The following is a 15071-nucleotide window of genomic DNA, read 5'->3' as shown; positions in this document are numbered from 1 at the left end:
GCGCTCGTGTGTGTGTATGCGCGCGGGTTGCAGTTACAGTTCTCGTTCGCCCATTAGAACACCAACGTTCCAAATCCGCTGAGGATCGTGCGGCATACAGTGGTGGACAGAGAAGTAAGACTCTCCAAGTGTTATTTTATTATTTTCGATGATAATGTTTATGTTTTATATGTTGCTTGTTAGGTTGTTTTTCATTAAAAAAATAGGTAAATAAATAAATTTCTCAATTATAATCTAAATATTTCAATGCAACAAAACTGATTGCAGACTTACCTAAGTAGCTACCACTGTGGATATGTGTATTTTAGTTTCTCTTTCCCTTTATCGGCGCGTGTTCGTTCGTTAGCGCTCGCTGCAGTCGCCTTTTGAATCGATCCCTTTTCTTTTCCCTTTTCCCCCTTCGGATCCCTTTTCTCTTCCCATAACTTCTTTTTGTCTGTATGTTACATAAATAGAGAAAGAGAGAGTGAGACATAAAGAGAAGCAGAAAGAGACAAGGCATACCGAGTGATAATCGTGAACGGAGAGTGTCGTGTGGGGGAGACAGTTTTCGCGATCACGCGATTTATTAGCCGGAGAGGACTGTGGAGGAAGCAGAGCCGTACGGACATCGGGCGGTTTGGTTTCAATGCCCAGGGTGTCACAAACACTGGCGATAGAATGTTGCCACTTTGGCGTCTAAAAACGGTGGGTGGCAGAGAGAGAGAGAGAGAAGAGAGAGAGAGAGAAGAGAGAGAGAGGAGAGAGAGAGATAGAGAGAGAGAGAGAAGGAGAGAGAGAGAGAGAGATACGGGTTGCGGAGACACTGCGCTTGGAAGTGCACAAAACAAAAGTAAATTGATAAAAATGAACCACCGCGCGCGCTCTCTTTTGCGGCCCCGTGCCTTCCGGAGTTTGCCTGAGGTTTGTTGGAGGTCGCGGGCAGGGAAACGAGCAAATGGGGCTAGGGAAAGGGTTTGGATTCGCAACCAATTAGGAAACGTTACACTGGTGAACAGGGAAGGTTTTAGAAATAAACAAATTGGGTAGAACAGTTTAGTAAAGTGAACGAAAGCAAGAAGAATCGATTTGAGAGCGAATAAACAGAAGAAGTAAAAAAAACTAATTAACAATTATATTCCTTTTTTAAATATTTAGTTTTACTCAACAAAACACAGTGATCGAAAGAACGAATGCTTACCGTTTATGTTTCAATGAAGCATTTTAGAAGTATGGAAAATGAAGTAAAAAAAAAATCCAAGACGGTTTCACGCAAATGCGTTAATAAATTATTGCTAAAAACACCCATAGCTGCATTAGCGGGATTCATCCGCAGGAGCATGCGTTACGGTATTGCTTTGTGGGAGGCCAGAAGAGCGCCTCCGAACGACAGCTTTTTCCAGATTTATGCAAATTAATATAGGGGGGCTGCTTTTTAGATAAGAAGAGAACATCTCAGCTGGGAGGATGATGTAAAAAAAAACAAACGAACAAGCAAAAAAAAAATAACACAATAGTATTGTGCAAAAATTAAAACTTGTAACACATGGGAAGTGAAAACAAAAGCTTGAAAACAAGAAAAGAAACAACGAACACAAGAGATACATGCACTGTGAGCTAAAAAAGCTATAAAAATGTTAACAACAAAGAAGGGGAAATACGAATAAAAAGATATAGGAAAGGTGTAAGTAGGAAGAAGCAAAAAGGAAGAGCACAGAACAGAACACCAGATTCAGACAGAACTGAGCTAAATGGAATGAAACAAAAATTGGGAAGAGGATCCGCGAAAAGAAATGAAACAACAAATAAATAAAAAAAGGCATAAAGATAAGTGCACACAACGCCCCGCTCCTCTCCTTTCGCCCTTAGCCTGCCCACTAAGCCAGGCGTGCGCACGGACTCGCTCGAGCTCGCCTCGGTTACTCGCGTCGCCCACCCGCCGCTACCCTCTTGGGACAGCGTTTCACCGATGTCGATAAATTATTCAAATTAGCCCTGACGTGGCACAGAACGTGAATATAATTATTTATGAACAAGCTTTTAAAAAGCCCTGAAATGTTTCTGTATGGGTGTGTGGCGAGTTTCTTATTTTCTCGGTGTGTGCCGTATTGGTTCACCTTGCTGCCGTCAGAAGTCTTGGTTCGGAGATGTTCTTGGTTTACTGGAAACTGGATGTAGTGTGGTGCTGTGCATGCGTGTGTGTGTGTGTGTGTGTGTGTGTGTGTGTGTGTGTGTGTGTGTGTTGGTCTGCGAGCAGCCATATAACTGCACCTCGCCTGTGAGGCGAAACGAACGGCGGGTAAAGCGAAGAATGCTAAGAGGGGAATGTAAATCAAACATTTTTATTCGCTCTTTTTTCGTTGTGTGTTCCATTCTCGCGAAAGAGCTGCTGTTGTTGTTGTTCGCCTGATTGATTGCACTTTTATTGCACCCGGTACAGCACACGACACAGCGACCGAAACATCCTTCTCCTCCTCCCCATACCTTTTTATCACAATGTAGCGAAATTTGTTACTTGATGGTGGTTTCTTTTGTTTCTTCCTATAAGACATCGATGGATGTGAAATGTGGCTTTTTTATGCTGCTGTTGTTGTTGTTGTCCTCAAAGCAAGAAACACAAAAATCAGCTTTAAAAAGGCAGCCCACTGTTGTGTAGCGCCTTACACATATCGCGAACGTCTCGCCCCACCGTGTGTAGGCGGGTTTTTAACGCGTTTCGCTTCCCAGAAATCCTTTCCAAATGTTGTCCGTTTTATTTATTTTTTTGTTTTTCCACATTCCTTATATCCCGCCATAAATAAATATTCGTCGTTTATCATAATGATGTTGTGTGTGTGTGTCCTCACATGGTGAGCGTGGGCATTTTGAATTGTCGTTCCAGCGTGGTTTCTTGCCGCGTTGTTTGGTTGTTTCTTTGCCTTATTTTATTGCTCGATTAACGTGCGTGCGTGTGTGTCCCCGGTGAGAGGATGATACAACACACATACACACACACGCACACATCCCAAATTTTGATAGTCAACACAGCGGGGAAACAAATGACACTTATCGGGCAATGATGATTATGATGGGTGATGCTTATGAATCACCGCGGGATGGTATGGTGAGGTATGGTTGCTTTCTTTATTGCCCCATCCCGTGCTTTTGGTCACAAGTTTTGTTGTTTTTTGTCTTTATGGCACTTTGGTACAATTTATTTAAAAAAAAGTTTAAACACAACGACGACGCAACCGCTTTGCAGGTTTAAACAGATTGAGGAAACAGATTTAGAAATATCAGAACCAAGTGTCACGTGAATATGGACGAAAGGGATTAATGCTGCCTGGGAACAGGATGTTATTAGGGTACTAGACTGCATGAGAAAAGGGTGAATAAACTCCAGAACAAACAAATATGACAAGAAAGCTTTTGTGCATTTTTCGACGGTTTGCGCGCATACTGTTGAGTGGGAAAGCGTGTTTTCTATTTCGTCTTCACCATACTTGATGGTAGCGGACAGAACACAGATACACACACTAATCTACCCAAATGCACGCAGATGTGTTCAACATTGTTGTTGGTTATCTTTCACTTAGCCGAACGTGTGCCGGAGATTGTGGTTGCGTCATCCGACTTTAAGTGGGGTGAAAAGCAGCGTGTGTTAGATAGTCGGCGCGCCATATGTTTAATTTGAACGCTATTAGCAGTAAAGAAGAAAGAAGCGTGAGGCGTTGTCTAGTGCCAGCTCAATTCGTGAATGAGATTTTTTAAATATACATTTTGCACATTATTTTGCGTTAATTTCAATATAATTTCTTTTCACCATCTTTTTCTGAAGCGCAAAGACCTTTTCTGATAAAAGAACGTAAGCGACGAACGTCCAAACGCAGAGCGCATATCGTCCGACAAAAACAAACCTAGCTACCGCAACACCGGTAACACAGACAACAACCAAGAAACTACACTATTCCTTTGGGAAAATGATGCCCGATAATGGTCATCATGTTTGGTCCTCTGCTCTCAGGAGGGCTTGCAAGCGACGAACCGCGCGCGCCGGCAAAGCTTTTTGTTCCGTTTTTTTGTTGTCGCATAAAATATTTGTTCACATCACTGTCCTTCCCTATCACCGTGCACTTCCTTTCTTCTTTCTCCCTCCCCTAACCCCCTATCACTTATTATTATGCTGTCAATTTCCCGGAGCGCTAGTTTCGGGATGCCGCGGGATGCATCCACTCGTTATGAACACAAATGTAGTGTTGTTGCTGTAGCAATCTAGTTCCATTTTGCTTAAAAATTTAAACATTTAATTTGTTGCTGTAGCATTTTATTTCCAAGCTTCAAAGTTTCTGCTTTGGCTTTCGCACAGCATTTGATAGTTTGATCACAAAGACCATCTCATCTCATCCACGTGCCTTGTACGTCTTTCGCACATCAAAGCTGAACCATTGCAAAAAAAAAAACAACCAGCAACCCAACACCAAAAACAAAAAAATCACTACAGGAGGGAAAACCGGTTCGTCGCTTGGTGTGTCATTGTTGTTCTTCGTTTAGTCATGTCCAGAGCGCACACGAGGGATTTATTCTCGGACATGTTCCCTCCCGCCCCAAGGGCAGCCGCCAGCAAACCTAACATGGTTTATGCCGGGCCGTGCGCTTCGTCCTGTGTGCCGTCAGTGTGTGCTTCGGCTGGCTTTTGTTTTTACCTTTTGGGGTAGTCTTGGCAAATGCGCAAGCTTCCCACTCGCAGTGTCCTTAAGGGCGGTGCATTAATATATGTGTGGGCTTCTTGTGTGATTCTTTGCCCCCGACGTTCAACAATCGTTTGGCCCAGCGGTTTGGTCTGCCTTTTGCTCGGTTTAGCTTCAAGGCATCGGGCCACTTCCTTTCGCCATTGTTTTTCATTCTCCGTTGCTGCCAGCTTCTTCAAGGTCTTCTGCTATATATATTTATAAGAGAAAAAACAAGGAGTCTGCCTAAAAAGGAAGAATAAAACAGAAGAAAGAAAATGAGAAGCCTCATCCTGGGAGTCCTTGGTGATAGGGGTGGTGTGTACGCGGGTCCATGCCAACACAAAGATTCTTGACAACAGACGATGATGAGCGAACCGTTGTGCGTTGGTTCTTAGTCTGCCTCTTCTTCTTCTTCTTCTTCTTCTTCTTCTTCTTCTTCTTCTTTTTTGCAAGGCTCTTGCACTTTTCGATACGACGCAGTTTTTGTGCTCGCAGTTTTGTGTCTGCTTGCTCGCTAAGGGCTGATGCAAAAAGAACACGACATGGAATGGCCGATGCGTTCCACCCACGTTGGGATGAACGGGTTTTCGGTCGGTATCAACAGCCTCATTCCCTTGTCTGTCTCGTTCTGGCCAATCCGTTCACCGAAGCACATTTCCTTATTAAGTCACAAATGGGGTTCGTCGTTTGCCGCTCTTTTGAAAACGGGTAGGATTTGGTTTAGCCATGAGCCATTATGTTTTCCAAATAACGATAACGAGCAACGACTATAGGGGGTTCGTTTTCCGTCGATTTGTAGATTATGAGACAAGTAATGGAAAAAATGAAATAATGACAAGGGAAAGTAAGGCTCCGAGTCTCTATCAAAATAAATAAATAAAGAAATAAATAAAAACCACAAGCGATAGAATTGTTAATATAATTTTGCTGCCGTACTGTACTTTTCATAAAATTACAACATTAGGGTGTAGTAGGTCTCAAAAACCATCCGAGTATGATTTATTGTCAGTTTAGTTATTCAAAGGAAATATCCTTACAAGATTCTGGAATGTGTTCATCTTCAAAATTTGCCCAAAAGATACTTGTTTGATGTAGATGTGCACCATTTACGTTCACCTGCGATGCTGTGGAATTTCAGAATTAGCTAAAAACACAATTTACTTTCTCCATCTTGTGAGACTTTTCTCTAAAGCCAAGTACGCTGAGGTCTTTTGGCAATGGAGAGGCAGGGAGAGAGAAGTAGAGGTAAAAAACACATCTATCCGTTTTTGCCTTCAAACCGCGCGCGCGCACACACACACACACACACACAGCCGTATAAATTAAATTACTTAATTATGCCATTTTATGGTCCCGAGCTGGAAGCTTATTTGCACTTTCTGTCTCTCTCCTTCACACCCTGGAATAGTTTCCCGTGATGCTGGTGCCGATGGAAGACGATCGCGACCGCAACGTTTCATGCGTGTTCCGATTCCGATTTCTCACCGAAACGTTTTCTCTCACTCTTTCTCGTATTCACTCATGCTTCTTGGCAGAGGATCTATAGCGATTGAGATTTGCTTCTCTTTCGCTCTGTCTCTCTCTGTCACTCTCTCTGTCACTCACACACGTCAATTCATTTCTTGGTAGAGGATCCGAAGCGATCGAGATTTTCTGCTGGACGCCTCCCCGGGGAAGGAAATTGTGGGAAACGAATGGAAAGAATCATCATTTCCCGTTGCAAACGCAGGCAGTTTTCGGAATGCTTTTCCTCCCTCCGGTGATGTTGAGTTTTATTTTGTGTATGCCCACTTCTTTCAATTTCAACCGAAGATCAAATTCCAGACACGCCAAACGCGATCGACCATTGATGCGTATGCCTTTTTTCATCTCTTTCTGTTGCTTTTATTATTATTATCATTATTATTGTTATTATTATTATGATTTTCTGGCTCGCCGCGTATCGGGCGGCTTCGTATGGGGTATGGGGTAGGCCGCTTCCGGCCTACCTCGGTGGATAGCTTTTAAACTTTTTTTTGGCCGCGGTTGCTTATGCCCGATAAACTGTGCGGGTCGATGGATTTCGTGGGTAAGCGAATGTTTCGCCATTTTGATAGCCTGTAACGGCTGAGATTGCATCTTAATGGCATAGATTAACACCTCTTAGAAATGACAACCAACCTCCGGACGCTGTCGGCTGGTTGATGGAGAATCTGATCGATCGAAGGAGGATAGTGAGTGTTGAGTATGTGTTTTGCAAAAGAAACGAGAGCAAATGGGTGAATAGAGTATTTTGCACTTGCTTAAATTTGCAGCTCTAAAAACATAACATTGTGAACGTCCACAGGGATCATTGTGATCAATCAAACGAGAAATAAACAACAGGTAACAATTTTGCCTTTCCAATGTATTGGAAACATTTCAAATGATATCAGCATCCCTGCCGGTTGACCAGCCCTCCCGCCTAATTGTTTGTTGGAGATTGAATCGTGGAGTGCAGAAATAATTTACTTTTTATTAGGATAAACCGGTGCGCTATCGCTGATAACAGGTGCCATCGAAGAATGGAGGCGAATGCCTAATCGAAATGGAAAATAAGCAGGAGCGGTGGAAGAGCGCAGAAAAAACAGAATCTGATGAATACAAAATTATCACAAGTGGGCGGTATTGTCCGTAAATGTGTTCGCAACAAAATCTTACTAATCCGGTCCACCAAAAGTAATCTGTGAACCAAACAAAACAACACCAATGTAGAACGAGCAATCGAAAGAGAGAGAGAGAGAGATAAAGAGAGAGGAAATACATATCTATAAGAGCCACACATTCTGGTGTATACGAGCTGGCTATGATTATAAAATGTTTTCCCAACGAAATGGTCCCCTGCCTGAATAGGAATAAGGCACTCATTTCTTTTCATCTGCTGGCTGACTTTCGGCCGACCCAAAACGTCCATTGACCTCGCCTGGTGCTTCGAGTTTGCACTTAACGGCTTAAGATAGTGTAAAACGACCTTTTTGCACCGTCTCGGCGCGCTTTGGCGACATTCGCTCGGGCCCGCGAGCTCAGGTGCCTGATGCTCAGCATCGCTCATAAAAATCCACCCAAGCTGGTTGTGTGCGGTGTGGTGTACGACATGTTAGCGTGTTTTGTTGTCGAGCAAGGCTCGCAAAACAAAATTTGGAATGTGGGCAGCATGCAGGGCAAGGAGAGGTAGTGGGATAAATATATTAATAAAAACACATCATCGCGTTTCGTGCGCACATGGTAATTCTCGTTTTTTTTGCTATTCCTTTTTTGCCTAAGCGTTGATAAAGCGCTAAAATGATGGTTTGTTGAACGTTCGTGTGAGGCGTGCTAGAATTGTTTGTGCTGCACGTCACTTCGTACGAGTCGTTGCCGCATGTTGGAATTTATTACAAATCTTACCAACAAACAAATCTTAACCTTTCATCTTTTGCCCCAATCGCGCTGCCGTTCGCGGATATCCTTCGCCCATTATTTGACCGATCAGGCAACCTGGGTCGGGGCGGCAAAGATGTGAAAAACCTGTACCGTTTGGGGATGGCGTTTATTGCGTCTTTTTTTGGGTTCCCTCAATAACGAATGCACACACTGATTGTAAAAGCGCATTAAACAGCAATTTACAGTTTTTTTTTTATCTTGTGCAATCGGTTATTTCGCATGCGCTTTGCATCCTTCCTTGCCCAACCTTCGCGGGCAGTGTCATGTCGGGTCCGGTTCGGCGAAGCATATACGATCGTAAAACTGGGAGGTTGAGCCGATCGTTCTCGGTGGAGTGCAGTAAAAATACGCCGCTGCAGACCGCTATAAAATGTAATAAACTAATGCAGACTCGGCAGAGATTGTCCATTGCGCGAAGATTGATGCCTTAGGCAGGCCTTTTGCTGCTCTCCTGCTGCTAATTGGCTGAACACTTAATGCGTATATTAATATATAAGCCTCGGTTCTTAAAATATTATGAGGTGAAAACCCCGTAAGGCTGACCCCTACTGATGAAAGAGATGCCTTTGTTGGTGAGTATATATATGCATGTGTGTGTATGCACTAGAGATGGCTTTTGATGGCGGTGAAAGGAAGTACGTTGGGTAATATGAGTACATGCCGGCGAGTACCTGTCAAATCGTTGTGATGAGGCTCGTTTTTGGATCGAAAAGGGCGACATTCCTGGTTGTCCTGTCAACTGCACGTTGAGACTTGACTGTTGAATCTCAGATTACCGATTAAGCCCGAAAGTGTAACAACAACAAAATCAATCGATCAAAGCCGATCCTTCCCAACCCAATCAAAGCCGATCCCCAACACTCGACAGATTTTAAATGTTCCATTTTTTAGATGGGCTCAACTTGCTGATTTCCGCTTACTTGTGTTCAGATTTTACTCTTCTACCTCAGGTTCGTCGCCTAGTGTACTTAATTGCTATCACCATGCTAACATCTCGCTTAATGGGTGAACCACAGAGGAGGAGGGAGTAGTGCTAAAATGCGAAGCCTCTGAAGGCTGGAAACTGGAGAATGTTCCGGAAAACCGGTTTACCTCTGCTGCCCTGTAGTTGGACGTCTCCTCTTTGCTTTAATTACCTCTGGTTGCCTGGTGTTGTCAGACGTCAGAGAAAAAGGTTGGAAGAGGCCGCCTACACGTAACGGTGTTCCTTACTACCGCACTGATAGACTGTGAATGGCTGATAAGTCTTGTCCGGAGCGTGGTGCGGGTCCAGATATCTCACCAGAACGCCAACGGTTCTGACGGTAACTGACGCTTGGAGATCTTGCAGTACGGTAATGTGTCCATTAAGCAAGTGGTATGGCTCTTCGGTGGGTTGAAACTTCACCTCAAGTTGTCAAGATGTCTAGCAGGCATTAGTTGTTCTACCAACGGCTACCAACTTTGCTACTGCTTTCCAAACGAGAAGCCTGCCAAAGTAGTTAAATGGTGGACTAGCATGTTTTCCAGCAACACAACACAGTCGCCGACACATTTGGGTTGAATATATAGGAAGCTTGAGGTTCACTTTGTAGAAATTCGATACTGTGTCTGCATCACAGAAAGGTATCGTATAACGTGATCGGTAAAAAAACGAGCCCTGCAAATTCCATCATTCCCAGATACATCCAGATCTCTGTCATCAAGGCGTACATTGTTGCTTCATCGCCGACCTGGATTGAAATTGGTTCCGATCAATTAAAGATCTACGGCTGATTTTCGTCTCAGTACTTATCCATTTTTCCGACAGAAATAAACCTCAAACTATCTTCCAAGGACGGACAGATTATCATGCATTTATGCTTACATTTATAGGTAAATAGAGACTGCTAAAGTGTCGTGGGTGAGGAATTCTAAAATAAATAAAAATTACATACACACACACACACACACCACACACACACACACACACACACACACACACACACACACACACACACACACACACTTATAAAGTGAAATCTCTCACTAGTAGGCTTTACTACCTTTAGACAAAGTTTCAGGTGCTGGAATGATATCAAAACAGGAAAAGAATTAACATTCGTTTCATGTTCACTCTCTCGTTCCGTAGCAAGATCATGTTCCTATTCCTGAAAGATGGATGTTTCAAATGCTGTCGAGACACATCTGAAAAATAGCAATGTGTGACACAGATGTTCCGCGGCGCGGGACCTTAGAAATCACGCGCGTTCCAAAATTTTTGGAAAGATCTAGATAATGCTTCTTCTTCACTTAATATTTATTCCCTTTTTTCTGGACATGGTTGGAACGGTAGCCGTTTTGCAACAAGGCTCGTACGGTCGCTGGGTGTGACTATATCCCACAAATATTGAATGACAACCATTTGGAAGTGGTCACTGTAGAAGCAAAATGAAGCAAAAAAAAAAACAAACACACACACAAAACCATCCACCCGAGCGGATGCAGGCGAAACCCTTCTCGTGCATGTGTCGCTGCAGGGAAGATCAAAAAAAGAATGCAAAATATAATAAACAACGGAAAGATGACGTGTTGAGGCGTATGTTTTTTGTGTGAGTAGTTTTTTAGGAGGAATAACGATGATGGTGTGGTCTTTTTGACCTGTTGCTGTCGATGGCGACATCTATAGCCTTGCTGAAACGATGCTCGAGCGATCTAGTGGTGGAGCTCCTAGAATTGTATTTCTTCCCCGTGACTAACTCTTCAGCTACATCTGCTAGCTGCTAGAGAAGGTACTTATCGATGCGGGCTACCCCCACTGTAACGAATGGCCCATTCTCATTCTTGCCGATAGCAAACAGCCCTCAGCCAGGTACAATATAATGTTGTGCACTCCCCACGGTGGCTAATAGCCGAGCATAAAGCTCTATTTTTACCACCCAACGCGCTAGAACCGTGTCGGAACACTCGCGGCACGACGGGTATACCTAATGGTGAGCGGCATTTTCATGTTTTTACCTTCTGTTGCGCTTCTGCGCTCGTTCGTTGTGGCACCGACGAACAACATCCGCGTGGGGAGTTAATTTGAGAAGAAAATGTAATGAACCACGGCACGGTGCCCTGGGACCGTTTCTTCACAGCTATTGGTGTGTGCGAGCGCTCGCGCACCCATTTACGCTGGCTGGTTGGCGTGGATATAAGGGGCTATAAAGCAGCAGTCACCCAATAGACAAAGGAACTACGAGAGTATCGGTATGCGCTAACGCACACTCGAGTTTCTATTCAGTGCGGAGAAGGGGAGATTTGGGTGTGACCTGCTGAGATGTGCTGCCTGCGGTGCTAATGGGTTCTCGTCATCGGGCCGGCAGGCTTTTCGATTACTCAGCAAATCGAATCTGCACAGCTAAACCTGCGCAGGCTCGTTTGCTGACCTAGCCACAACGAAACAAGGGGTGTGGGGAGATGGTAGCTAAGATGAGTGTGGCGGGTGGTTTCAGGGTACGACGATCCTGAGAATGTTCATCTCGCGCGAACTCCCGAGAAAACAGATCAACCCGATCAATGCTGGAGACAAAATCACTGAGCACACTCTGCTGGAAATTGGACGCTCCGAAATGAAGATGACGATGATGATGATGGCTACGGCAACGGTTGGAGACTTGGACAATGGACACTGCCACACTTGGTCGCGAATTCGTCGCGCTTCGATTAGAACACCTTTGGGAGAAGAACCCTAGAAAGTCTGAGGTCTGAGATTGAATCCCGTGTTCTTCCAGACATCTTGAGAAATCTTCTCATGGGGACCGTTTCGGCGTTGGGGTAAACCCAAGGGCTATGCAATTTATTAAACCGGTTGCAGTTAAGTTCTCACGCGACCACAGTCACTCCCACGGTTATCCTATGACTGTGTATGTTTGTGTGTGTGTGTAAAAGGAAAGATTACTCGCTCACGTGTAATTGGTCACTGTCTTCGGCTGGCGCGCTACTATTCTTCAGCTTTCGGTTCGCTGAGATTTGCTAATTTCAAATTGGTCCCAAACGACTGCGCTTAGAGTCCGTGTGGCGTGAGATGAACTAAACCTATGTACTGCGGCATAACTTTCACTCGCGCGCTGTACGTGTTGCATGTGTCATCGTGGACCCTGGGACCTGTCCGAAATTCGTCCACTTGGTTTTAGCAGTTAATGCCGAGCCACTAGATGACACAGATAGAGAGAGAGAAAGAGGGAGAGAAAAAAAAAGTGACAGTCTAAAGGTGATGGCGGAAATGGCTTAAAGATGGTTCGCTACTGGACACGATCGTTGTGCAGGTTAAATACATTTAATTACATTTCCCATTGCCACTACTGGTGACAGCGCAATAGAACGCTTAGACATTTGAAAGTTGGGACACTTTGCGGAGTTGTTAATGTTTGGGGAATTGTCATAGCTCCCAATGTATGGGAGCTGTGAGAATTCCAAATTTGGGTAATCATCGCACGATAAAATCATATCGGAACGAGAGAAAGCCTATTCTTTCCCGGCATCGGGGTGCGCCTGCACTTACGGAAAGTCCCGCGTCATAGCGTCAGCGGTGGCGATGTGTTCCACAAAATCGTTTAAAGGAACCCTACCACGATGCGTGTGTGCGTACCCGGTTGCAACCGATGTGTGTGGTCGTCCGCGATCGCCAGTTTTCGTGGGATTATCTTCTTTCACCCGGAGATATGTTTATATCTTTCCGTCTCGTTCGTCCAGTGGCGCCATTGGTGGGATAGTAATTAAGGGTGCTCATATATATATTTTTTAATTTACTTTTAATATTTTATGTAACAGCTACTAACTTGTCGTTCTCTTTCCCTCTTTCCAGCTGTACGTCACGCTATACTGGAGATTTTTGCGACTTCCCGAACCCATGTCACACGGCTGCCGGTCCCCGGTGCCAGAACGGTGGCATCTGCGAGACTACCTTCCGGGACGGAGTGCCGTCGTTCTCGTGCCGGTGCCCGATCGGGTACACCGCGAGCCTGTGCGAGATACCGGTCAAGAATGCGTGCGACTCCTCGCCGTGCAACAACGGTGGCAACTGCAAGCTGAAAACGCTGGACGACTACACCTGCATCTGCGCGACCGGCTATTCGGGTGAGTGTGAGACGAGGGATGGTTGGTGTGTAGCCAATGTGATCGATCCGTATTGATTGTTTCCAAATTTCCATTTCCACACAGGCAAACACTGTGACAAGCAGAATCTGTGCGCTTCGTCCCCGTGCCGGAACGGTGGTACCTGCACGCTGTCACCGAATGGGCACGTCAAGTGCATCTGCCCGAAAGGCTTCCGCGGCATGTACTGTGCGGACGACATCGACGAGTGTCTGAAGAATCCGTGCGAGAACAACGGCAAGTGCGTCAACACGCACGGATCGTACCAGTGAGTATTGCGCCCCCTTAGGCTTGCCAATCCAGTTGTGTACTACCCGGGCAAATGTGCTTGTCCCTCGAATGCTGTTGCTCGAATCGAGCACTATTATCCGCAGCCTAATTTGTTGTTTCGGCTTCGCTTTTGCAACCGGAGTTTAATTAGCCTGGTGAATTCGGAATCTCGGCAACACAGTGCGCGCGCCAGATGGTTGCCGGGGAGGTTTGCGTGGCGTTGCTCCGGAATGGATGTATATATATGGAAGCGATAGGTTCCTCCTTCTCTGGAACGTTGAATTCTTCTTCCTAATACCCGAAGAATCAATCGCGGATCGTTGAACTGACTAGAAGCTCGTTTGTGTATGTGTGTGGGTTTCCGCATCTCCAATTGGTTTCCCTGAAGGTGGCTGACTTTGCATGTTGGGTTATGGATACTGCTTCCATATGCTTCGGTAGCGCTCTTTGCATTTGCCCCCGTGAACAACTACAGGTGCCAATGAAGATAACTGTGGGTCCCCCCTGAAGCGACGTCCTAGCACAGAAGCAAAAGGAAGGCAATTTTCTCTCTTTCACTCTATCTGTTTCTCTCTCTCTCTCTCTCTCTCTCTCTCTCTCTCTCTCTCTTTCTCTTGATCTCCTTCTCGATTGTGATATAATATTTATCCCACTCGTAAAAGCAGTGGTTCGGTGCTATTAGCACCGCTACTGCTTGCCGAGAAGTATCTGCCCGCGCATTGTCTCTGCCGCCAGGGGCGTTTTTATGAAAAGGCTTGTTTTTATGATTTGCTCCTTTTAGTTTTTACAACAGAACGGCATTCTTCGCCCATTTGATTGCCTTATAGTTTTGTTTATATCATGTTTTATTGGTGCAGCGCGAGCTCGCTCCACTTTTCGACGCGGTGCGCCATATTATCACTTCAGTTCGTGGCGCAGCTAATCCCAAACTGTGTGTATAATAAATATCTTTTTAAAAAGAGAGAAGCCATAAACCCATTGGTGGGATGGGAAATGGAATGGCCTTCGCTGAATTCGTCAGTCAGGGTGCGCTAATTTAGATGGATTGCTTTTTTTTAATTATTATTTGTGTGTGAGTGTGTAGTGTGTTGGGAGTGCGCACTATTGTAATATTTCGCTCACAGATTGTAAAAATATGGAGGATTTGGTTGTTGGTGTTGTCGTTGATTGCCAACGAGCGATGATGAGACATGTACCTCAAGGTAATATCCGTTCGTAGACCCAAGAATTGCCCGAATTGCTATCTCATACATACCCGACCCGCTGCGCAAGACCGCTCCAGCAATGAGCTGGTTGTTTTGGGCAGGTAGGCAGATTCATAACTCCAGTTCATTGACCACTGCCCCACTCGCCCATTCTCCCATGCCTTCCAGCGTTCGTTCGGGTGCTAAGACAGCTGCCGCTGCTCCAGGCAATTGGTAGCGTACCCGAGACGTGGTTGTGGTGTGCTACTCTCGTTCGATCGTTGCTCTTCGATCCGCTCAGTTTGGGAATGAATTACCGTCGCCAGCATCCATTCCTTCCTCCCTGTGTGTGTGTGTGTGCGTGTTACGAGCACGTCCGACGCACAGTGAA

At 45.1% G+C, this 15071-nt stretch overlaps 1 protein-coding gene across 1 annotated transcript in view; it reads left to right on the top strand.

The window, feature by feature from the left end:
* Positions 1-8738: 8738 nt before the first annotated feature.
* LOC121590226 (neurogenic locus Notch protein) overlaps positions 8739-15071 on the top strand; it is a 33056-nt gene continuing 26723 nt past the window's right edge. Inside the window, exons 1-3 of the mRNA XM_041909708.1 lie at positions 8739-8764; positions 12937-13208; positions 13293-13494. Of these exons, the coding sequence (XP_041765642.1) occupies positions 8739-8764; positions 12937-13208; positions 13293-13494 (500 nt within the window). The remainder of the gene's footprint in view (positions 8765-12936; positions 13209-13292; positions 13495-15071) is intronic.

Source organism: Anopheles merus, chromosome X (genome assembly GCF_017562075.2).
Source record: "Anopheles merus strain MAF chromosome X, AmerM5.1, whole genome shotgun sequence".
NCBI classification, from domain to species: domain Eukaryota; kingdom Metazoa; phylum Arthropoda; class Insecta; order Diptera; family Culicidae; genus Anopheles; species Anopheles merus.
Note: the sequence above shows the minus strand (reverse complement) of the source record. Positions and strands in the feature narration are given on the sequence as shown.